The sequence below is a fragment of the Rhincodon typus genome, chromosome 34 (genome assembly GCF_021869965.1).
Source record: "Rhincodon typus isolate 14 chromosome 34, sRhiTyp1.1, whole genome shotgun sequence".
Lineage (NCBI taxonomy): Eukaryota > Metazoa > Chordata > Chondrichthyes > Orectolobiformes > Rhincodontidae > Rhincodon > Rhincodon typus.
Window position 1 is genome coordinate 25,482,445 of NC_063365.1, and position 26,155 is coordinate 25,508,599.

Consider the following 26,155-nt stretch of genomic DNA (forward strand, 5'->3'; position numbering starts at 1 on the left):
TGTGTGTGTGTGTGTACGTGTACATGTGTGTGTGTGTATACACGTGCGTGCGTGCGTGTGTGTGTGTGCGTGCGCGGTGTGTGTACATGTGTGTGTACGTGTGTGTGCGTTCATTCCCTGGGGCTCAATGCAAAAATAAACACTATTTCTGTTTTTAACCCTAAATAGAATTTGCTCTGGGTTGTTTGAAAAATTGGACTTCAAAAACTGGGGCTTTAGGAGGACACATTCCAAGACCTACATCAAAAGGAAAAGGAAATAAGAACTTTGTTCTTTTCAAGGAAAACACATTGCTTTTAGTCAAGAGATGGGAAATGAACATATTCATCTCTGTCCTCCATAACACTTTCATACTTGGTTTTCAATTCTCCAATCAGGAGAAACAGCTTCCTTGTCAATGCCCTCAAGGAAATTTATACTTTTCAATGAGATCACTTTTCCTTCTTCTAAATAGCAATGAACATCAGCCCATTCTACTTAATCTCTCCTTGTAGGACAACCTCTCAAGCCTGGAATTCATCCAATAATCCTTTGTTGTACCATATTTGAAGCAACAATACCTTTCTTCGGGTGAGGAAATGAAAACTGCACAGAAAACTCCAGACTTGGACTGATCAAAACTTTACACATTTGCAGTTAAGACTCCCTTAGTCCTGTACTGCAATCACTTTGCAACAAACCCAAGCGTAACATTTACATTCCTAATTGTTTTGCTGCAACTGAAAGTTAACTTTCTATGATTCATGCAAGAACATCCAAATCCCTTAGAATACCAACATCAAAGCAATATCCTGAACTCCTGCTGTTCATCAAGTTGAAGATTAATATAAAGCCAATATGTTGGGCACTTTCACTATGTAATAACCAAAGTGGTCCAGCAAACAATTAAATTAAAAGCTGACCCAGGGCCAACATAATTCAGCTACTCATCTTGATGATCTCTCTCAGGCGAAATGCCAACAGCAACCCAAATAAATCAGTGACACTTAACTCTTTGACATCCGAGCCATTTATTACCCAGTGACAGGTTGAGTCATATCCTGTGATAGGAGCAATAAAGTATTTCTCAACTGCTCCCATGCAAAGTAGAAATATATGAAATATTTATCGGTCGCTAAAAGCCCAAGATGTGACATGCCATATTTGGGTAACTTACTGTCCATAGTAACGTGAATGTTATTACTACTCATTATCTATCCTTTCCTGGATACCTGAGGTGAGGAGATCCACAGACTGCTTGGGTGTAACAATCTTTGTTTCATGCACTTGCTGCAACAAAACCCTCAGTTGCTTTTAACATGCATAATTAGACAACGCAGTGAACACACTGGAGCAGCCAAGCCTCATCTATTGGTTTCTGTGTGTCTGGCAGAACTGTAAAGTCTTTCTGTAGTTCATGCAACGATGTGAAACTGACTTTGAACTCACAATATTTGCTTTAAGATCATATCAAAGTCATGGTGCAGCAACTGTTCTCTGTTTGGCACAAGGTGAATCCCTGCTTCCATCAGAAACATGTGCTGACCAAGAGATTGGCTCTGACTGATTTAAACTCTTCCCTTGGAAGGGTGCTGTCTGTGAGAGAGAGAAGACATTTCTCCCAATGCTCTGAAGGGCAGTCAGAACCAAGCCTGAAAAATGAAAGGCTGTTGGTTTAATCTCACCAAGCCTTTGATAAATCACAATCTTTCGAATAGCTTCTCCATGTAATGTTGACACGCATTTGAATACAGGAATACTTCTGTCTCAGAGACAATTAGAGAAACAGTGACAGAGTTGAAAGCTAAATTCTGAACTTGAACCCCAAGTTGAATATGCGAATCAACGATGATGTGTTTGTGCCAATGAAGCTTTTCATCCCAGACGTGTTCAACATGAGACAAGTACCAGCATTTCTTTTTGAGATGACTGCTGACGGGTCAGATAAATCTCCAAGGACTAAACAGAGCAGCAACACGGCCTGCATTGTGGCAGATAAGCAAATCATTTCTTCGAAAAGAAATCAGCACAATTCCATGTCCCTTTCTATCTAGAAGCTTATGTTGAAATTACTTACTGGATGGAGTTATCCATTCGGGACACAGTCAGGAACGCAGCTAGGTTGGCTGTGTACGAGGAACATACGATCAATGTGAAAAGCCACCAGCTTCCCATTACAATCCGCATAGCAACCGAGTTCATGGGTGAATCCCCACCTACAACCAACAACATTTATTAGAAAGTTCTAGGATCTTAAACAATAACAAATCTTAAATCATTCCCATCAAAAACAATAACAAGGGCTTTAAAGATACTTATTTCTCATTTTATCAAAATGTGTTGACAATTTTTTGAACAGTACTAACCATTTATACTTCTTCAGCTGAGAAAGGGGGCTTGGAAAGAGAAATCACAGATGCAAAGTGGAAATGTCACAGGCCTAGTAACCCCAGGCTAATATTCTGAGAACTTCAGTTCAAATCCCACCAGATGGAATTAAAAGTTGTTCTACTGGCAACCACATTAGCAATATCGAATGTACTAAAAACCCACCTCATTCACTGATTCTCTTTAGGGAAGAAAATCTGTCATCCTTACTCAGTCTGGCTTCCGTGTGACTCCAGACCCACAGGAATGTATTTGACTCTTAACTGCCCTCTGAAATGGACCAGAGAGCCAACCATTTCAAAGGATGCAGGGGGACAGACTACAGGCCTTGCCAGTGATGCCCATGTCCTGTACAAAGAGTTTAAGAAAAGCACTGTACAACATGTTTAACAGGACAGAGATAGTCAGGATGTGGGGGTGGGGGGGGGAGCGGGGATTTATAACTGTACAGAAAGTATGTGGAATGTACAATAGTGGACAAACCCCAACTGCCCAATGGTAAAAATTCACCCTTTGTATACTGTTACTACATTGCAGCAGTGGTACGCCATTAGTATGTACCAGCAGTTGTGCTGTTAGACATGCATTAACTTAAAGGCAATCCATTTAGTGAAACTCAGACTGAGAAGTTACACAGCGAAAATTTGATGCAAATACAGTTTTCTGAATAACTTAAAAGATGGAGGCATTTGTGAAGCTTGTGGTCACCTTTACGATACACAAATAGGATACACGAAGAAAATTGTATCTAATTTACATCTACCAATTAAGATAATTTTGAAACAGACTTTTCTTTACAATGCAAAAGCTGGCCAATCCATTATTTTGTGAAATGCATTTCCATTATGTTAATAAGGATACATAAACCTAATGAATATTGGTATTTTTGCTCTTACTGCCTTGAGGATTGTGAAATGGAAAACTCTCAGCTCCTTACGCACTTTAATCAATGAGGCCTTCAACAGTCAGTAATTTCACAATTTAAGATTCATTCCCCCATGGATTAACACTGAGCCTGTAGTAACCAAACCTTCTTTTTAATTAATTCATAGGATGATGCATCACTGGCTAAGCCAGCACTTATTGCCCATCCCAGAGGGCATTTAAGAGTCAACCACATTGCTGTGGATCTGGAGTCACATGTAGGCCAGACCAGGTCAGGATGGTAGTTTCCTTCACTAAAGGACATTAATGAACCAGACGGGTTTCTCTGACTCATGGTTGTCATTAGACTCCAAATTCCAGATTTCTTATTTATTGAATTCAAAATTTCACCATCTGCCATGGTGGGATTTGAACCGAGGTCCCTAGAATATTCCCTCAGTCTCTGGATTTACAGTCTAGTGATAATACCACTCAGCCATTGCCTCTCCTGGTAACCTGCAAGGAGAAGGGGATCTTCGGAAAACCCGAAGAACATCATGCGGATGTTTTGAGGACTCATGCACCCATGGAGGGAGTTTCTGCTACCTGGCACTAACTCTCCATCACCGTGTCTCAGAGAAGGATTGGGATCAGACTAATCCCATGGATCTATGAAACATTTCGCAGGGAGCATGGTGACTGCCTATTCAGCACTTCCACAGCATAGCTGAAGCTGCCTCAAGCCTTCAGGGTACTGCTCCTTAAACTGTATGTCACCCTCAAACTCAACCAATGAGGATTTCCACAGCCTTCCTTTCACTTCAGAATCATAGTCTGTCTCAAGAGGAAGCCTTTTGTCTGTCCTGACTGTGTTGGTTCTTAGAAAGAGCAGTCGTGCTCTGGCCCACATCCCTGCTTCTCAGTTGTGACTCCCAAGTTTCTATCCAATTCTCTGAGCAGCACATGCGAGCCCCACGTGTCCGATTGGTTTCTGGGGACTAAAGTAATAGACTCCTCCAATGCTGCTGGGTTTACTCAGTGTAACGGGGCACAAGTCAAATACACAGTGTACTGCTTTCAAATCTGGTTTGAGAATGGTTTTCAGAGCTTTTGTTAAAGATTTAGTTCGGTTGTGAGTAGGAGAAGAAGATTTGGAATGTTTCTAAATTCATGCTGTGCACTTTGCTCATCAATTAATTGCGAGTTGAAAATGTAGATGAAGAACTCTTGTAGCCCTGGGGAGATGTTCTGTTCCTTGGGAATTAAAGCTTGTTGCAAATACAATGCTCTGGATGGTTGCATGCTAATGCTAAGGGGAGAGAGAAACAGAGTTAATGTTTCGAGTCTGATATAACTCTTCTTCAAAACTGTACTCGAAAAGTTAACTCTGTCTCTCACTCTCCACAGATGCTGCCAGACCTACTGAGTTTCTCCAGCACTTTTCTGTGTTTGTTTCAGATTCCAGTATCCTCAGTATTTTGCTTTTATGCTAATCCTAAGTGTTCACCATTTGCTAACGATGTCATTGGGAGTTTGGAAAATAGGACAGGAGCAAAATTTCTTGTCGACCTTATGCTAAGAATTTATTCGACTTCAATTTGGCTTGAATACAACAACAGCATCTTCCAATGTTCCTGTGATCTGAGGGATTTTGTTCAGTTTCTCAGTCCATGTGAAAGTCGCCAGTAATGTCTTCCACCACACTGAAGAAAAATAATTTAGTTTGCGATGAACTCCACATCATCAAAGCACTGAAGGTTAATTTATGCAGAGTATCCTCGCAGGGTTTCTGTATATGGCAATATCTACACGGAAGGAGCAGGAGTGTACCATTCAGCCCCTCAGACTAGCTCCACCATCCCATGATGGTGCCTCATCATCCATCTGAACTTGACCATCCCGGTCAGGTCTTTTGATTTCCTGAAAAATCGATCAATCGCTGTCTTAAGTGTACTCAACCACTGAGTGTTCCCAGCTCTCTGGGTGAGAGGTTTCCAAAGATTCACAGTCAAATATTCCTCATTTCAGTCCCAAACATGTGACCCTTCATCTTGCAACAGGACGCTGAAATTCCTGCTTCATTCTAGTTTGGCTGGGCCGCTCCCGACCTGGATCCCAGGAGTACGAACCATTTGGGAATGTCATGCATTCCAGTCAGTTGGTTTCTCATCTCATCAACAGGACTCGGGCAATGAGTGAAGGTGGAAGGTTGTGGATTCAGAGACAGCAATAAACTGAGCACAGAAGGAAAAAGGCCAGGAAATTTCAAACAATGCATTCCCAACATCCCAAACTGCTGGTAATTCCTGCTTCTACCCACATGCTATCCCTGCATTTATTGCACAATGAGCTCAGCTTTCTGACATTGCTACTTTGGTCGCCCTTCAGCCAGCAACAGATTAATGAAGGATTTACAGAGCCCTGGGGGATAAAACCTGGGATGTGGCAGACAGTAAGTTCCTCTTGCAGGGACCCAGCATAGACAGGACAGGCTGAATGACTCTTCCTGTGCTGTAAAGATTTGATGACTGTCTGATTGCAATGAGGGCCAACTACGAAAATGGCCTGGGTAACCAGCTCCCCAACACCACCCCCTCCTCCCCCCACCCCTCCCCCCAGCCTTCTCCCCGTAACTCCTCTCCCTCAGTGAGCTCCTTTTGCCTGTGAATCTATCACCACCCCACTGGGACATCCCACACACACCACTATTCACATTCTCCATCTCACACACATCCCTAATGTCCATGCCCATGCCCATTACACTCTGTCTCATGCCACATTACAATCAGTCACACTGTTAAATTCATGAGAAAGTTGTGATGTACCTTGTTGAACGAATGCACCATATACCAGCCAGATGGCACTGTGAAGAGTGTTGGAGGTGGAAGGGGGGCTCTGAGGATGTGTTGGTGTCTGAGTTCGGACCAACTGCACCCGATTGAGCACAAAGATCAGGACCCCGACCAGAGGGATCGCAGCAGCAATGCAGGCCCAGACCGCCAGGTCAAAGGGAGCAAAGATTGAGAAAATGTTAATCTTTTCCTCCGGCTTTTTCAAGAGGATTCCAACGGAATAATCCATGTAGCGTTTGCTGAAATCCACAACGCTCTCTCTCTCTGGAGTGATGGTTATTGCTGAGATTGCAATGTCTGCTTTCTGTAAACAAGAAAACAGAGGTGAGTTATCAGTATGCTATTCAGACCTGGCCTCCTATGTTCAGCAACTCTTTGATCCCAATGGCTATTGCTCCTTTCCAAATATCTATCCTAGTGAGTCTACTTTCAATCTCTTTCTGAGAAAGTGCTTTCTATATTCTCACAACCCTCTCTGGCTGGAGCAGCTTCTAAATTGAGGCAGCTTTCATTTTCATTCTAAGATGATGTTTTCTTCTTCTGAATTCGCTACAAGAGCAATGAGTCATTCTGTTGCAACCTCATCCATTCCTTTGATCACCTGAAATATCTTCATCTGCTCCAAATTAACTTCTCGCTTGGAGAATATATAACACAATCCTGAGGCTCATCTCTATGGACACAAGCCCCAGTGTGGGCCATGGCCCTGTTCGGTGTGGAATGAACGGCCACAGGAAGTGGTAGATGCAGATACAATTACAACATTTAAAAGACTTTTGTGAAGATACATGTATAGGAAAGGTTTAGAGGGATATGGGCCAATTGCAGGCAAATGCAGTTTAGTTTGGGAAACTCGGTTGGCAAGGACGACTTGGACCAAAGGGTCTGGTTCTGAGCTGTATGATTGTCTGACTTTGTGTGTGCTAGCTGCATTGAGGTAGAGCCACAATGGATGAGCTGCCCTGACAGTGTGAAGCCTGGAGAAGAATGACAACTGTGCGTCAGTTCGGGTGAAAGATTACCAGCGTGAAACCTTGGATGGGATCTTCCTATGCCAAAACTGGAAATTGTTGAGAGGTTTATTGCCTGCACTTCATCCAAGAAGGTTTCTGATAATGATGTTAGTGTCAGAGACATGGGTCTGTAGTGCAATACTTAAGCTGGTAATGCCCCACTGTTCTTTTTTGGAGTAGGTCAGTGAGTCTAACTGCGGAGACCACAATGACGCAGCCCACCTAGAGGCAAATGTCAACCAGAGAAAAGGAGCTGGGTCAGACACGGAGTGTTTCCTCTGTACAGCCTGAGGCAGGAGCTGTCCCTTCCTGGTTTGGATGGAAGTTAGGCCATCACTCAGCCATCACTTGTTAACAAGTTACCAATTGATATCAGCAGGTGACCCACAAGCCTCCCATCTCAATACCTGAACATCTCACAAGCGCCATAAAAGGTCAACTTTTTTTTGAAGGAAGTGTCAGCTAATCATTGATCTTGGTGAAGATAAATTTCACAGGAAAAGAAAGTGTTTCCACTAACTCAGAATATCTGGGAAAGAATCTGTAATGTGGGTGGAAAAACATATCAGATAAATGGTACTGAAGGCTGAATCTAGTGGATCAGATCATGTCCCACATCCTTCTTTCATATCTCGACAAACAGTGGGATTTACTCATCTTTGTTAGTCACTGAATCAATTGTAGCCACAGGTTGATGCTGATGTTATACCAAATGATTGATGTAAACTTGTTGATTTGATTGAAAACATTCATATTCTTCTGCTTTGAGCAAACCTTTCAGAAAGGAGCTCTCTGATCATTCATTTTATTTGTTCACAGGTTATACTTGTTGCTGGTTCCACCAGCATTTATTGGCCAACACTGTTTGCCCTGGAGAAGGGCTAGTGAGCTACCTTCTGGAGCTGCAGGGCCAGCCACAATGTCATTAGAGATGGAGCTCCAGGATTTTAACCCAGTGACACTAAAGGAATGGCAATATATTTCTAAGTCAGGATAGTGAGTGGCTTGGAGGGGAACTTGTAGGGAGTGATGTTCTCATGTAGACTATAAGACCATAACATATAGCAGCAGAGTTATGCCATTCAGCCCATCAAGACTGCTCCATCATTGAATCACAGCTAATATGTTTCTCAGCCCTGTTCTCCTGCCTTCTCCCTCTAACCTTTGATCCCCTTAATAATCAAGAACCTATCTATCTCTGTCTTAATACATCCAATGACTTGACCTCTACAACCTTCTGTGGCAATGAGTTCCACAGACTCACCCCCCTCTGGCTGAAGAAATTCCTCCTCATCTCAGTTCTAGAGGGTTGGCCCTTCTCTCTGAGGTTGTGCCCTCAGGTCCTAGTCTCTCCTATTAATGGAAACATCTTCTCCATGGCCACAGTCTGTCCAGGCCTCTCAGTATTCTGTAAGTTTCAATGACATCTCCCCCTCCTCTTTCTTCTAAACCCCATCGAGTACAGACCCAGGGTCCTCTACCACTCCTCATATGACAAGGTTCTTCATCCCCGGGATCATTCTTATTAACCTCCTTTGGACCCCCTCCAACACTAACACATCCTTCCTTAGATTCGGGCCCAAACGACACATAATCTTCCAAATGCAGTCTGACCAGAGTTTTATACAGCCTCACCAGTGTATCTCTGCTTTTGTATTCTAGCCCTCTCAAAACGAACACTAATATTGCATTCGCCTTCCTAACTGCCAAATGAACCTGCACACTAACCTCAAGAGAATCCTGAACTAGGACTCCTCAGTCTCTGTTATTTAGATTTCCAAAGCAATTCCCCATTTGGAAAATACTGTACACCTCTATTCTTTCAAACAAAATGCATAACCTCACGCATTGTATTCCACTTGCCATTTCTTTGCTTACTCTCTTAATGTGTCCAAGTTTTTCAGCAGGCTCCCACTTCCTGTCCCTCAACCTATCTTTGAATCATGTATCTGCAGCCCTTGCCCTTTGAGATGGAAGATGTCATAGGTTAGAAGGTGCTGTCTAAGAAGCCTTGGTGAATTTCTGCAGTGCATCTTGTGGACAGTACACACTGCTGCGACTGAGCGTCGTTGGTGGGGGGAGTGGATGTTTGTGGATATGATGCTAATCAATCAATTGTTTTATCCCGGATAGTGACAAGTTTCTTGAGTGTTGTTGGGGCTGCACTTATCCAGGCAAGTGGGGAGTATTCCATCACACTCCTGACTTGTGCCTTGTAGATGGGGGACAGGCTTTGTGGAGTCTGGATGTGAGTTTCTTACTGCAGGATTCCTAGCTTTTGTAGCCACTATATTTATAACTGTTTATACATTTATATATCATATATTTATACACAGCGACAGGGTAGATGCAGTAAGGATGTTCCTCATGGTGGGGGAGTCCAGAACCATGGGTCATAGTGCAGGAACAAAAGGTAAACCTTTTATGCTTTCTTCATGCACAGGAAACACCTGGGCAATTTTCCACATTGTTGGGCAGATACCAGTGTTATAGCTGTTGTGGAACAGCTTGGCTAGGGACATAACCGGTTCTGAAACACAAATCTTCAGTCTGATTGCTGGGATGTTGTCAGAATCCATAGCCTGACAGTACTCTGGACAATGAAAGGTCAAACTCTTCAGTATTTGTTGTTCACTGGGTTTCTTTCTGGAGTTTTCTCAGCTTCAGTTGTATAACACTCTGCATCTGCTTCATGTATGTGCCCTGAGCCTTGCTCCTTATCACAATCTCACCGAAATGTCAGCTTTCCTGCTCCTCTGATGCTGCCTGGCCTGCTGTGTTCCTCCAGCTCCATACTGTGTTATCTCTGACTCCAGCATCCACAGTTTTTACTACCTCCTCCGTCAGAGTTAGCTCTCGGACAGTGTGGCATCCCCTTGGTACTGCACTAGAGTGTTCTCCTAGATTAGTAGCTGAGCTTACTGAGCGATAAATGAACACTTGCCTTGTTGATGAGTTCCCCAATCATTCCATTCCATGATCCATTGGGCAACTGACTGCCATATTTATGGTCCACAGCTTGATAGATCTCATATTTAAATCCGAGCTGCTTTGCCAGTGCATCGAGGACATCGATGGAAAACCCCTTGTAGCGTTTTGGTTGTCCCAAGATGTTCTCAGCCACCATTACAAAGGGCTCCTCCTGTGGAGACACACAATATTGAGATGGAGGTAACTGTGGGTTTCAATCGTGTGAAAGAAGGTGAGATTTATTCCACCAGCAAACTTGCACAACAGATTGGCCAGCAGCAAGTGGCCAGCGAGAAATTCTAATGTTCTGTGCAAATTTCATGATGTTATTAATGTTCATTGGCAATCATAGTTATTGACATCTTATTGCATTTTTGCTGCTTTTTGAAGAAAAATATATTCAAGTAATGAATGATGTTAACAATGTGGGACGTTAACCCAACATTGAGAGTAACCAGGAGCATTAACAGACTGTCACTCTGCACCATTCACTTCAAACAGTTTCTGAATCCTTGTAAACAGTTGAAGGAAAGCAGGAAAAACACAAAATTCAAACATATCCTTCTGTCCCTCAAATTTCTGGCAATGAAATGAGATGTTAGGGATCCATGTTGATGAATTGCATTTCCATGGTCCCCAGGGAAAACACATGGAAATAAAACAAGGGAAGAGCAGACAGGGCAATAAAATTACTCCAAATTTCAAAAGTTGCAAAGGAGATAATCAGAGGGAGGGTGGTTCCAGGGGCAGGCTAACTATTGGGAAAGGAATGTCATGGCAGTGGAGGGATGGACATGGGGTCAGGTGGCATAATGATCATGGACAATCTGGAGAGTTATTTCAAAGAAATAGTTCAGGCAGGATTGATTAAATGAGCTTGTAGTGTCCTGCATGATTCTGTGAGGAGAATTTGGAATCATTGCACAGCAGCGAGGGGAGTGGAGGACAGGAGTCAGGGGGGTGACAGAGAGGAATGAGGGATTTGTCATTTATATAAATGATCTGGATGAAAATATAGGAAGCATGGTTTGTAAGTTTGTAGATGACACCAAAATTGATGGTATAGTGTGGAGAAGGTTATCCCAGAGTACAACTGGATCTTGATCAACTGAGCCAGTTGACTGACGATTGGCAAATAGGGTTTACTTCAGATAAATGCAATGTGTTACATTTCGGTAAGACAAACCAGGTTAGGACATTCTACAGTTAATGGTAAGGCCTCGGGTAGTGTTGTTGAACAGAGAGACCTAGGGATTCAGGTACATAATTTTTTGGAAGTTGAGTCACAGGTAGACAGGGAGGTTAAGAAGGTAGTTTAGCATGCTTGTTTTCATTGCTCAGACCTTGGAGTTTAGGAGTTGGGATGTTACGTTGCAGCTGTAGAGGACATTGGTGAGACCACTTTTGGAGCACTACGTGCAGTTCTGGTTGCCCTGCTTTGGAAAGAGTGCAGGAAAAATTTACCAGGATGTTACTGGGACTGAAGGCTTTGAGCTATAAGGAGAGGCCGTATGGGCTGGGACTTTTTCCCGGGAGAGTAGGAGGTTGAGGAGTGACTGAGAGGGGTTTATGACATCATGTGGGGCATAGATAATGTGAATAGCAAAGGTCTTTTCCCTAGGATAGGGGACTTCAAAACTAGAGAGTGATAGGAGAAAGATTTAAAAGGGACCCAAGGGGCAACTTTTTCACACAGAGGGTGGTGCATGTGTGGAATGAACTGCCAGAGGAAGTGGTGGATGCAGGTATAATTACAACATTTAACAGACATTTGGATCAGTACACGAATAGGAAAGGTTTAAAGGGATATCAGCCAGAAGCAAACAAATGGAACTAGCTTAGTTTGGCATGGATAAGTTGGACTGAAGGCTGTATTTCAGTGTTGTATGACTCTATGACTCTATGAGTGAGGGGGGGGGGCATGCTGACAGAGAGGAGTGAGGACAATGCGGGACTGTGTAAGTGGGTGGACAGTGGTTGGATTGGGTGAAGTTTCTAGTTACCAGAATAGTGGCCACTTTCAAAGTGACTCCTTGCATGTCACTTTCCAAACGCCTCTCCTGTAGACTCCCATTGAGGCCCTTCACTGGATCCCAGACAGCCAACTGCAGGGGCAAGAAAAGAGACAAGTTCATGAATAAGACCATGTTCATCTTCATCAGAGTAATGATGAAAATTCAAATTCTTTGATGAGCAGATGTTCTTGCCAGGGGTGGGGTTTACTTTTGCTGTTGACTCAGATCCTCAATAAAGTTTGGGGATCTCAGCTGTCTGTCGGATTCAAATTCACCTGCTGCGTTCATTCTGAAACTCAGCTGAAGGAAGATAATCACATTTAGTGAAACTTTCTTTAACCTGAGTAACAGGAGACTTTTATTGGATTACTCTGCAGCATCACTGGGTTCATTTGGTAGGAGGAATGGCAAAATACTACAGGAAAAGGTTTATATTTCTGACATGACCTCTTGACCTCATGTAATTCGAAAAGGTTTTACACCTGAAGAATTACTTTCTGCTATGTTGTCATTGTTGTAATCAAAGGAAAATGTGGCAATATATTTGTGCGCAGCGAGCTCCCATAGACAGCAATGAAATAAATAGTCCAATCTTCCGCTTTAAGACAACTGCAAACTATTGTGAATGCTACAAATCGAAAAAGCTGAACCCATTCAGTTCGCCCTGGTGCCTGTATGTCTGTGTTCAGGTAATGTGGGAATCACTGGCTCAGCCAGAATCTGTTGCCCATCACTAATTGCCCTTGGGTGTGATGAAAGGTCATCAAACTGAAACGTTACCTCTGTTCCTCGCTCCACAGATTCTGCAAGACTCACTGAGTTCCACCAATGTTTTCTGGTTCCCATTTGTTTTAAGCACAGCACACTTTCAGCACTGACCCTCTGTCAGTGCGGCACTCCCTCAGCGCTGACTCTCCAACAATGCCTGCTCCCTCATCACCGACCCTCCGACAGTGCCCGCTCCCTCAACACTGATCCTCCGACAGTGCCCGCTCCCTCAGTACTGACCCTCCGACAGTGCCCGCTCCCTCAGCACTGACCCTCCGACAGTGCAGCACTGATCCTCCGACAGCGCGGTGCTCCCTCAGCAATGACCCTCTGACAGCGCAGCACTCCCTCAGCACTGACCCTCCGACAGCGCGGCGCTCTCTCAGCACTGACCGTCCGACAGTGCGGCGCTCCCTCAGCACTGACCCTCCGACAGCGCGGCGCTCCCTCAGCACTGACCCTCCGACAGTGCGGCGCTGCCCCAGCACTGACCCTCAGACAGCGTGCTTTGTTACGTTTCCAGTTAGCCAATTGGCCATCAAACGGGTGTATCCGCTCTCTGACTGATGTGGAGTGTAGCTAATTTGACGTATTGACGTCAGTTCTGTGCTGGCACCATCACATGTGCAGCTCAGTGTCACCTATAGCAGCTGCAGCAATGAGAGGACACATCGCTCCACTACCAGATTGCAGGCTGTGGCTAAATGTCTCCAAATGGGGTTTGAACCCAGGAGCTCTGACACCTGAGGAAGGGTGTGTACACCTTTTGGCGTGGAGGGCAATCAGAGGCTGGTGTTGGATTGGATAGCCGTGATGATTTAACAGTATTCTAGCTGGTTGCTGTATGGATTGGAATGCCCATTGCAGCTTGAGGTGTTTGTTTGTTATGAATATGTTCTTGGATTGTCTGACAGTAACTGGCATCGGTCATTGATCTAGAAGCCTGAGAAACATGCAGTCTAACGGAACTGACTCCTAACACAGTCAAGTGGCAACGGCTCAATAAGTTTGATTGATAACAGCGGATGCTCACAGTAGAGAATCACTGATGGAGTTATTTACATCAAGTGCCCATGTCTCATCAAAGCATTGACTTGTTGCTAACCAGAGACAGCATCTGCTGTCTCCCTCAATTGCCATTTCCCAGCAACAAGCCCCAGGAATGAAATGCCGGCCAGCTGTTTGACTCCTCATTGGAGAGCTGGAAGCCTGTGCACTGACCACTCATCAATTATACTCACCATGTCCTGGACATTCCCTTAGCAGGACTACACCATCCTCTGAGGAAGGGCTCTGTAATTTGACTGTGAAATTTGATAAAAGGCAGAATATTCTCTTGTTACTCTCCAAGCGACACTGTCAGTTGATTGTTTTTAGTTGGTCAGTTAGTTAATTGGCAGCCATCCCTCAGGATGACTGTGAATTGATCACTTTCCAAGTATGACACTGAGGAAGTGCTGCAGTGTCAGGGAAGCCAGCTTTCAATCTGACTTAAAACTGAAAACTGCTCGGTTTAACTTTGAGCAGAGAGACCTTCCTTTTTCTGGTCACACTGCCTTCTTCAACCAACACTAAAAACTAATTAACAGCTCATTCATCTCATGCCAAGTTCTGAAGCTTGCTGTACATAAATTTCCTTGTTTCTGTCACTGTGATAACCGTCACTGCAGGTCTCTGTCTTGTTTTCAATCACTAACCCATGTCCAGATTGATCCCTTCTCTGCTCAGTGAGGTATCACACAGTCTGGTATTTAGGGATGCCATTTTGGTAAAGCAGGATGTAAAAGGTTACCTGAGCAGAACTGGTAAGTGGATTGTGAGCTACAGCCTGATGTAGTCAGGAGCCTAAGCTCAATCTGATCTTCTCGGGCTGGTAGAGCAGTATAACTGCCATCTCACAAACGTGCTTGACACACATAGCCTCATAAGCAACAGGTACATCCCTCAGAAGTTTCTGGGAGTGTCCCATCATGATACAGTTTGTCACACCATGTCTTCAGCCTCGTCAGCACCACTCTTTACAAATTCCTGTCTCTAACTCCTCCATCTTTACATCTTCCCATCCTCGTTTAAAATTCTCCAAAAATACCTCACTGCTTTAGCCAAGTTTCTCGACACAATTTCCAACACCATTCATTGGGAGGAATGCCTTAATGGACCAAGGAGCCAGAAGCCTGACACATGTCCTGGGGACATAGGTACAAATCCCATCATGGTCAATTGTGAACCTTGGTGTTTAACAAATTCTGGAATTAAAAGCTAGTTAATGACGACCATGTAATTTTTGTTATAAAAACTCATCTGGTTCATTAATGTCTTTTAGGGAAGGAAATCTGTCATCCTTACCTGATCTGACCTACAGCAATGTGATTGACTCTCAACTGCCTTCTGAATTGGCTGAGCAATGCTTTCAGTTTAAGGGCAATTAGGGTTGGGCAATAAATGTTGGCCTAGACAGCAATACCCACACTCCATTCATGAATATTTTAAATTGTCACTTTTGGGTCAGTCTCAATAAATTGCTGATTCTGGTTCAGTGACACCCTGATCTTTATTACCTGAGGCTAACATATTACCAGGTATTCCTGGACTAAACTGCCTCAAGGTGTGAAATCTGCTCAATAAATGCTTGTTAGAGTTGTTTTTGATCTGAAGGATGTTGTTGCAGCTTAGGGTTCAATAGGATGATCAAACTGTGAACAGGCTGGAGCACAGTGGCCTGGTAGGGTAATAGATTCCTTGGTGAGGTTAAGGTGTTTGTGGCAGGGGCAGAAATATTGGGGCAATTTTCCTGGTTTGAGGTGAAAGGACACTTTCTGTATGTGAGCTGCTTTTGTTGCTGTCCATCAATTACACACTGACATCACAGCAACAAAGTTAATGCAGCCTTTATCCCACAGCTTGAAAGCGGTGAAAGAAATTGCAGGTTTACTTTCTGCATGTAATCCAGGAGAGTGGGTCTCCTTGGGCTCATTGAAAGCTTTATTCACAGAAACATTCCTTCGACTGGTTGACTTGCACTGATTGGAAAATTATTTACTGAGTTTTCTTTCATTCTGCTGACAGAGGCAATGTTCTAGTTAATAATTTTAGGGTAACTGCAGAGTTATTTAGTTCCAGACATCGTTTTCTGTAGATCATCACAGACTTCATCACAAACGAAAATGATTATAAACTGAAGGGTGGGATGTTGTTTAATGGGTCGATATCACCTCATTCAGCAGGTCAGGCCTATGGGTCACAATGTTCACTATGACACCATATTCACCCCATTACATTGTTGCCACGTTTGGAAATTGCTACAAACTAGAATTTGTTCAATCAAAGATAGTCCTTCTTGAATCCACATGTTCTCCTTCTGCAATAGCTCTGTAGCCATGGGGTGAAGCTACTTCTGACAGACCAATAACCACCAACACCTCCTGACCCAGCTACATATCCTCCTGAATCCTAACTTGCTGCCTGTCACACACCAAGCCCTGGGTAACTGAGAACAGTTTCTGACCACTGGGGAGATGGGATGGGATGGGGGCGGATGGTGTCAGAAGACCAGTGATCCAGAACTAGGAACTCAGTGCTGAAGTACAGTCATATTGGACTTGAAACATTAACTCTTGTCTCTCTCTTAACAGCTGCTTGTAGACCTGCTAAGTTTCTCCAGCACTTTGTGTTTGTTTCAGACTTCCAACACCTGTGCTATTTTGTATTGATTGCAATGTAATTAACTCTCCTGTGCCCTCAGATATGCTGTAGAGAGCCAATTAATTACAGACTAACTAGGAATGAGCATCAAATACCAGCCTATTCAGTGACATTTCATGAACGACAGCATAAACTGGGAATTGGCCAAAGGAAAGTCTCATTTCCTCAATGGACATTAATAGAAAATTGTACAGAATCAGAACACGGAGGGTTAAGCAGGTTTTCAGGGGATTTTAGAAACCTCGAGCTTTCTGACAGAAATATCTGTTACCTTGAAACATTTTGGCTAACATGTAATTGAGAGTATTAGAAAGAGTCAAACAATTTACTAACCAGGACAGCTCAAACTGCGCAGCAATTACAACTCACCTTAAACAGCACCCCTAATGCTGCCAAACCTCTCGAGTGAATTTACAAAGGAGCAGGAGAATAATTTGAACCCAGCAGGAACTTGAGGAAGATAAGCCAGAAAGAAAAGATGAGGTTTAAAAAAGCAGGATCTCAAGAATGATTGGGCTGGAAGGGGAGGCAGGAGGGAGACGGTTAGGAGTGAGTTCCAGTCTGCTGACTCTGATCGATATCATCAGTAAGGTATTGCTCTCCTTTGAGTATAAGGTTAGGAAGTCATTTTGAGGTTGTACAGGACATTGGTGAGGCCTCTTCTGGAGTACTGTGTCCAGTCTGGTTGCCCTGCTATAGAAAAGATATTATTAACCTGGAGAGGGTTCAGAAGAGATTTACCAGGATGTTGCCAGGTATGGAAGGTTTGAGTCATAAGGAGAAGCTTGATAGGCTGGGATCTTTTCACTGCAGTGTGGAAGGTTGAGAGGCAACATTATAGAAGTTTATAAAATAATGAGGGGTATAGATGGCGTTAATGATAGTTATTTTATCCTTAGGATAGGGGATTTCAAGACTAGGGGGCACATTTTTAAGGTGAGAAGAGAGAGATTTAAAACAGACATGAGGGGTAAATTTTTTACACAGAGGGTGGTCTGCTTGTGGAATGGACTTCCTGAGGAAGTGGTGGATGTGGGTACAGTTACAACGTTTAAAAGACATTTGGATAAGTACATGGATAGGGAAGGTTTGGAGGGTTATGGGCCAGGAGCAGGCAGGTGGGACTAGTTTAGTTTGGGATTATAGTCAGCATGGACTGGTTGGACTAAAGGGTCTGTTTCCGTGCTGTCTGACGCTATGGCACTATCAATGTCACTGCAGCTTCCTGATTGACAGATACTTTTTCTCTATTTTCTAACACATCAACCATTGCAAATTAGGTCATGTCTCAATGTCTCCCCCTTCCCCACATGGCCAATGGCCCCCAACCCTGGTCATTTGTGGACAGTGGCTGCCTGTAAAAGCGGATTCAGTAACATGCATAATCTCACAAAACAAAGTAAGTGTTGCCTTGAATTTCAGGTCTTTATAGGAAAACAAGTGTGGTGCTGCCAATCCTTGGAGCCAATCACAAGTCATGCAAAAGGGGATGGGTTTAAGCTCTGACATTCAGATGTGAAATTTAATTCTCGAGGTGTTTACATTTTCCTTGTTGTAACCAACATTAAAACAATTCTACAAAGCAGTAAGCTCAGCCAGTGCTGGGGCCAGAGAGCTCAGCCAGTGCTGAGTGTGACAGGGATGATAACTGGTGGATTTTTCTGACATTGACAGTGGTGTCATAGTCATTGTTAGACCCTTATTTCCAGATTTTAAAGATCATTGCAGAGAGGTCAGTGACAGCTGCTTGTCACACATTCCCTGGTTATTTCACATCGCTCCCTTCACAAACTCTCATGGCCCCCTCTGGTACCACAGACTCCCAGTTAGAAACGCTTGGTCTAAATGGGACTGAAATCCTTAAAGAAGCCACGGCTCTATTGCTGTACTTTACCTCTTTTCAGGGGCTATCATTAATTAGTCTCTGACCAATAACATATTACCATCGCTCATGGGAGAATGTATGGGTCTGAAACAGGGAAGACATATTGCAATAAAACTACGGTTACAATTGGAAGAATGGTGAACGGTCAATTTCTTGGTCCTTGCTGTAATTTTCTCTCTAACCCTCCTGCCCTGACCAGTGGGATTGCCATCAGTGTAGTTTAACCCGGAGTTATCCTGGTATCATTATCAGACACGGACAGTGAGAGCTAGTTAATCCGATCCCAGTACTCACTCTCTGCCCACACATTATACACGGCCGCCCGCACCCACTGAAAAACTGCTCAGATTTTACTCCTTACAGCCAAAAGGCCACCGAGACTGACAATAACTCACCGGCTCAACATTAAGTCTCTCAGGACAAGGCAGATATCGAACCTGACATTATTCCTGGACAGGCATGTGTCACACTAAACATTCAAACACTTGACAGCTTGCGACCACTCTATAAAAACACTTCTACTGAACATTTTCCTCAAAAAATAATTTTACATTTTGGTTTTAATATATCAAGTTAGAACCAAATTCTGATACAAATTCGGGGTTTGCTGTCAGTTTATCCCATTGCGGAGTTTTGCTGATGTCTCTCAGTCTCTCTGTGGGTCTAAGGTTCCCTCTAATTTCTGTCCACACCGACGAGCCTTGCGTCTCGTTTTCTTCCAGGCTGGGAGTAGATACACGAGCCTTGTCCGACCCAATTCCCTTTCAGTCACCGAGGAGCAGCCGTGGCACAGAAAGTGTGTGGGATTGAGTTGATGGTCACTCTACCATTGCATCCATCAATCAAATTATTTTAACAAATTGTTGTTGACATCTCCCTGGAAGACTGCAGGTTCTATTTCATGTTGCAATTTATCTTCAGGTCACTTCCTTCCCACAGGATCGATAAATCCTGCATCACATGCCCTCACCTCACATCCCCACCGATCCAATCAGAAAGCAGCTTTGAGTAAACACAGAGATGGAAAACACAGACTTAGGATGAGAAGGTCACACAGTGCGAGACTCAGCGAAACTGGAGAACCACATTTAATACCTGTTACTGATTCCCACTATTGCCTGAGCAAAATTAAACTAAATGCAAAAATTAATCAAACATCTCCGACATGCATTTGAAAGGTAGCACAAGATTGATAACATGGAGTGTGTCGAAATGCTGAGCTGGATAATAAACAGTCAAATAGTTCTGAAGAAGACTCATTCAGATTTGAAACGTTAACTCTTTTTCTCTCCACAGATGCTGTCAGATCGGCTGAGTTTCTCCAGCACTTTCTATTTCTCTGCCAAGAATATTAGTTTGAGTCAGGACTGGTAAAATGGGAAGGAATGGCAGCAGGTTAGTCTGATGGACTCAAAAACAAAGTTGCTGGAAAAGCTCAGCAGTTCTGGTAGCATCTGTGAGGGAGAAAACAGAGTTAACGTTTATCCAGCAACTTTGCTTTTGTTCCCGATTTACAGCATCTGCAGTTCTTTTGGTTTTTAGTCTGATGGACTGATAGATGAAGGAGATTAATGTGTTTTAATTCCTTCCCATGAAGCTCATGGTCTGAGGTCTGATACAGGTGTAGAAAACAGACACAGTTGCATTAGGTACCCACTGTAAATCTCCCTGCTTTATACAACCAGGATTGACCCTGGCACCACCTCCAATGCTGAGGTGCACAACAGGTAGGTACTGACTGAAGTAAAGAATTCCAGTTATAAACCTCAAGAACTGTGAGACTGTGATATGTCTGTCTTTCAATACAGGATCATACAACACATTAAAACTAAAAACAGGAACATTCAGACAACTGCATTATTGCCGTCTTAAACAGAAAGTCACTATGGAGTGCAGATCAATGTCACCAGTTTGAGGACGGTACCAAATGCTAGAAGAATCTCTGAAAATACACAGCTGGAACTGCATGGAGTTAACAGCTGGGATAATGGGCAGAACGTCTTCACAGATTCCAAAGGGCCAGCCCCAGGATGAAGATAAAAGAATCCTACTGAGGGCAGGAAAACAGGAAGGTCTAGAATATCAACAAAGTAGCAAAAAATAAATAGATTTCAATCGTTAGAGGAAGGCAGTATTAGTTGGGCTTTTAAGAGCTGAAGAAAGGATTTTTATTGCTTGAATGATAAAACAGAGATGGTTCAGCTTTTGTGTGTTGAGGGTGACTGGTGACGTTGGCCATCTGATGAAAGTGGATGTAGTTTAGCCACAATCAATGTGATTGGATGCAGAATAGAGGAGATTTGAAAAGAAGCAGATTAAGAAAGAAGACAGATATTGAGTTACACCCCCACAGGGAGAGGTCTCCCTCAGCTACTTGTCAAACAGCAATTGCAGATCCACTCACCTGGAGAAAAATTTGACAACGTAACACTGCTTCAGTATTAACCGACAGTGCGGCATTCTCTCACCACTGACCCTCCGACAGCACAGCATTCCTTCAGTACTGACCCTCCGACAGTCCAGCAGTCCCTCAGTACTGACCCTCCGACACTGCGGCACTCCCTCAGCACTGACCCTCTGACAGTGAAACCTCCCTCAGTACTGACCCTCTGACAGTGAAACCTCCCTCAGCACTGACCCTCTGACAGTGAAACCTCCCTCAGCACTGACCCTCTGACAATGTGATGTTCCCTTAGTGCTGATTTTCCGACAGTGATGTGCTCCCTCAGTCCCTTGACACTGTTTCAATATGGATCCTCCGGCAGTTGTCATGAATCCCTCTGTCGGATGGGAATGCTGCTCTGACATGGCCAATCATTACTGTTTATCACTGGTTTTGCATGAGATGGTAATGGTCAGCTACCCTGTTCACAAACTGGTGACTGGCTAAACTGCCCCTACAGGCACTGAGGAGTCAGACATGTTACTGTGGGTCTGGAAGCACCAATAGGTCAGAGCAGGTCAGGAGCTCCCTTAGGCTGGTTTGCAGGTACAGCATTTCAACAGGAAGGCTAATGGAATGCTGGGCTGTATTACGAGAAGAATTAAACTTCAAAGTAATAATGTTAAACAGAGTGGGGAGACCACATTTCGAATACAGTGTGTAGTTTCAGACTTCTTATTTAAGGAAGGATCTAAATGTATTAGGACTGGTTCAGAAGATGTTTACTAGATTGATTCCTGGAATATAGGGATGTCTCGTGAGGAAATGTTGGACAAATTGGACTTGTATCCACTGGAGTTTAGAAGAGTGAGGGGGTGATTTGATTGAAGTGTATCAGATCCTGAATGGTCTGGACAAGGTGGACGTGGGAAGGATGTTTCCTCTTGTGGGTCAGTCCAGTTCTAGGGGGCACTGTTTTAAAATTAGGGGCCACCCTTTCAGGAGGATTGTGTGACTTTGGAATTCTCTGACTCAGAAAGTGGAGAAGATAGGAACATTAAACAGTTTGAAAACAGAAGTGGGTGGATTTTGGTTAGACAGGGAATTGAAGGTCATCAGGGTTTGATGGGAATGTGGAATTCAGAACACAAACAGGTCAGCCATGATCTTATTGAATGGGGTAGCAGTGTTGAGGGGCTGAATGGCCTGCTGCTGTTCCTAATTCTGATGTTTGACATCAGTGAGGCAGATGATTTTTGTACAAGTCTGTAGGTTTATATTCACCACTACAAACACTGTTAATTCTTTGAGTTTAACTTTTTAAAGTCAGTCATGGTGGGATTCCAACTCTTGTCTATAAATGATTATTGTAAACTCTGGATTACTGTCCAGTAAGTTGACCAGTAGATTGCTATACACTGGAGCAATATCCTGGACTCAGTCGTTATGTCCTGGGCAGGGGTTTTCAACCTGCAATTAACGAGGAACCTCTTATTTATTTGAGGACTGGACCATAATGAACTACAATTTATCGATGAGTAGAATGACTCATTTTTGATGGCTTTTTAACAGACTTTCCTATGTTTCATCAACAGTAAAGTAACAGGCTTTATTTCAGAACATTAAAGATAAAATTTTACTTCCTGCCACAGATTTATCTGAAAGGTTTGATGCTGTATTAACTGAAATGCAGCAACGAGTGTTTAAGTTGGACCCTCTTCTCTCTCAACTGTTTACAGCTTTAAATGGTGCTGTCGCTGCATTAGTCCTTTGCAAATAACATGTTATCAGTTCATTACAATATTATATGTTTGTCAGTCACTATCTATTACAGGAGGTTCTGAACTGCCAGTCAGTGTCTGTAAACCCTACAAAGACTGGACACAAATAAATCATTCATGTCAATGTTGAATTATTTACTCCTGCTGAATGTATTAATTTGCTCTTATCTGGCTGTTGTTTGCATTGATCCAGTGGAGAATTGGTTGCACTGTTTAATCTAAAGAGAACAAAAACTATTAAATCCAGAACTGCAGCCACACATTTACAGGAAACAATGTGGGCAGAGTGAAGAATTTCTGTTCTAATCCACTGCTCGATGTGCTACAGAAGCACACAGAATGCAGGAAATATAAAGACCGCATCTTTTACTTTTTCTGCAGTTTTGGCCCTGGATTGAAATGGGAAAAGGCCTGTTGTAAGAATCCAGGATAATGGAAGGAACGGGTGCCCTGGAGCTCCATATGAGTTGTGTTTACAGTGCTGCTCTGCAAGCAATGGGGGAAGAAGAGATATGAGGCCGTGGCTCCAGGGGGCGTGTGTGTGCAGTGTGAGTTTTAGCCAGTGACAGATTGGTTTGTGTGATTCCGACGAGTTCGGGGTGCCAGAGAGCATTAGCCTGACAACAACTTTTTGATGGGATTCTGAACAGTTTGAGTGTGACTGACGCAGTGGGAGAAACCTCGGAACTGCTGTAAGAACCAGTTCAGTGTCACTATCTCTCTGCGAAGCCTGAGCAAGGCCAGTTATTTCTCCCCCACCTGTTGCTGCAAACTGTTGCTTTTAAGGGACTTTGCAATTGGTGTGTCAGAGAGGCACTGCTCGGGAATCCGCACCCCCACAGTCACCGGTTCGACTGGGAGGGGGGAGGGCCGTTGCTGCGGGGGGGTGACCACAGACAGGGACGTGCTGGGTGGTGGGGGGCCATGGCTGGGTCCAGCCGCAGGAATTGGCACACAGGGCTACGGTAGATGTACGGTTCACTGCCACCGTCATTCATCGCCCGAAAACGGCTGTGTTCTGACCCAATGTTGTGCACTAGTTGGAGGATGCTCAGGTGTGCGGTGAAATCCCATCTGTACGTACACCTGCCCGGATGGAATTAACCGTACATCCTCCAGAAGCCTGTGCCCCACAACCTGAGCCACCTCTGGAATTTAATTTTGTGCCTTTTAAAGATGTGAAACTGCGAGCCCTATGCAGACTGCTGCTGCACACCATCCACCTCTTCACCCACCGCCTGGGCACGCCTTACTGTGCCCATCTACCACCGGGCAGTGGGGATCCCCACTGGAGGGCCCTCGATATGGGAGCCCTCCCCCTTTCCCTCGGGGATCTGGGGGAGAGGGTACTGCATGCAGCATCTGGGGGGGTGTGTATTACACACAGATTCTTGGGGGGGGGGGGTATTGCCCGCGGCGGTGGGGGGGGGGGGTATTGCTCGCAGCATCTGTGGGGGGAGGGTATTTCTCGCAGCATCTGGGGGGGACGGTATTGCTCGCAGCATCTGGTGGGGGAGGGTATTGCTCGCAGCATCTGGGGGGGAGGGTATTGCTCGCAGCATCTGGGGGGCATGGTATTGCTCACAGCATCTGGTGGAGAGAGGATGTTGCTCGAAGCATCGGGGGTGGGGGGGGGGGGGGGCGGGGGTGGGGGGCGGTTGTAGGTGGAGGGTATTGCATGCAGCAGTGCCCTGTAACTGCAGATTGTGGTGGTTCATGGACTCCCAGCCCAGCTGTTAGTTTCGCAGCACCATGGAATCCGTGGACCGTGTGTACATATTGGGTGTGGGCACTTGCACTCCCTTTACAGTTCCCTCAAAGACTTCTTTCTGTGCTTCTGGCCGCACTTCAGCCCCACGCTCCTGATCTTTGGGCACCCGGTACGGAGGGTCGGTGGGGGCAGGTCAGAGGATCTCCTCGTGGCTCTGCTCCTGGGCCTGGCCAAGCTGGTCATTAACAGGTACAGGCAGTGGACTGTGGAGGGGTCATTATGGCCGACTGCCTGCCCCTCCTCCGAGGCTACGTCCGCGCCCGGGTGTCCCTGGAGAAGGAGCACGCTGTGTGGACCAGTGCTCTCGATGCCCATCAGGGAGGTGGGCACCGCAGGGTGTGGAGCGTTTCCACCACAAACTCTATTTTGATTTGATCCGTACCCTCCCCCTCACTTTTTCTTTCACATACGTGGTGCCCCCTACAGGGGCTTTGCTTGATACTGATGCTCTGGTCATATGGGTGTGTTTCCTGGTGGTGGTTAATAAAGTTATTTACACACCTGGTGTTTTTTTACTGTGTCTCACGCCTGCACACACACAACAAGGCTGCTGGGGAAGATATGCAAAAAAAATTCTTGTGCCACAAGGAAACTCAATGAGCAGGGGCAGTGACATCAAAACAAACTTCGAACAGAAGCTGTTCATCCAGGAAGATCAGAAATGAATCACATTCTCAATTTGTTGAGCTTGAAAAGTAATTGCTGAATTTGATTCAGCTTCCTCAGACCTTACCCTCCCTATTTTAGACTTGACTCGAGAGGCTCTGACCTGAATCTCGAACGGCTTTTATTTAATTATTGTGTATTAATTGCTTTGAGCAACTGCATTATTTTCCTGTCTAATTACCTAATTGTAAATGTATTTCTTCTCCAGAGACAGTGAGAGCTTATGAAGAGGAAAACATTGAATTGTAAAGCTGCAAGCAAGCTCATTAAGACTGCGGAATGAGAGTGTGGCAGCCATTCACAAGACTTGCTTGGAACGATCATTTCTGCTTGTGATGAGAGATGGAAAGAACTTGAAGAGAAATCCTGCCATTTTAATCTTATTGCAGCGTTTCAGTCGGAAAAGCAACATTTAGGTTTCTGTGCAGGAAATGGAGTCCTGGTCCCACAAAGCGTGTACAGTTTGTGTTCCTCGTTTCTCCATCGGGGGCTCAGTCACACTGACCAGTTTTATTTCCAGGCAGCTAGTAGCACTCCAGAGAAAACAAGAGGACTGTGGAAGAAGCCTGTAGCTGTTTCTGGGAGTCAGGAGCTGGGGATAGGTTGGTGCCCAATCCTGTGGTTTTTGTAAGGCAGGAGTCCTGATTTGGGGGGATGGGTGTGTGGGTGGTGGAACAGGGATGTGGCCAACTAGGGGATAGTTCTCCTGCTTCTCCCAGACCTCAGAGAGTGCTGCAAACAGCATCACTTTCTCTCCACTGATTCTCTCATCCCACTTCTGCTCTTGGCCACCTACTGTAAAACCTAAGTCTGCTCACCCAGTCACCCAGTCTACTCCCTGACCCACCCCATGGAGTTAGTGGGCCGAAGGTGGGTCTGAGATTTGAAAATTGGACAAATCTTATTCCATCCCAATTCATCCATTTCACTTCATTACTCCATTCATTTGTTTTTCTCAACAAGCTCTGCCCAGCCTGTTGCTTCTTTTCAGGTTCTTTAGTTCATGCTTTCAGCAGCTGCCTTTTTTGATTTTCAACATCTATCAGGTGCACCACTTCATGTTATTCCTTACCATTGTTGGTGATCTGAGATAATCATTGGCGATCTGAGATAATTGG

General features: G+C 44.5%; 1 protein-coding gene across 1 annotated transcript in view; it reads right to left on the reverse strand.

The window, feature by feature from the left end:
* LOC109936828 (glutamate receptor ionotropic, delta-1-like) overlaps window positions 1–26,155 on the reverse strand; it is a 581,569-nt gene that overhangs the window by 36,027 nt on the left and 519,387 nt on the right. The window contains exons 9-12 of the mRNA XM_048616211.1: window positions 12,070–12,171; window positions 10,041–10,238; window positions 6,057–6,387; window positions 2,057–2,195 (exon numbers count right to left, since the gene is read on the reverse strand). Of these exons, the coding sequence (XP_048472168.1) occupies window positions 2,057–2,195; window positions 6,057–6,387; window positions 10,041–10,238; window positions 12,070–12,171 (770 nt within the window). The remainder of the gene's footprint in view (window positions 1–2,056; window positions 2,196–6,056; window positions 6,388–10,040; window positions 10,239–12,069; window positions 12,172–26,155) is intronic.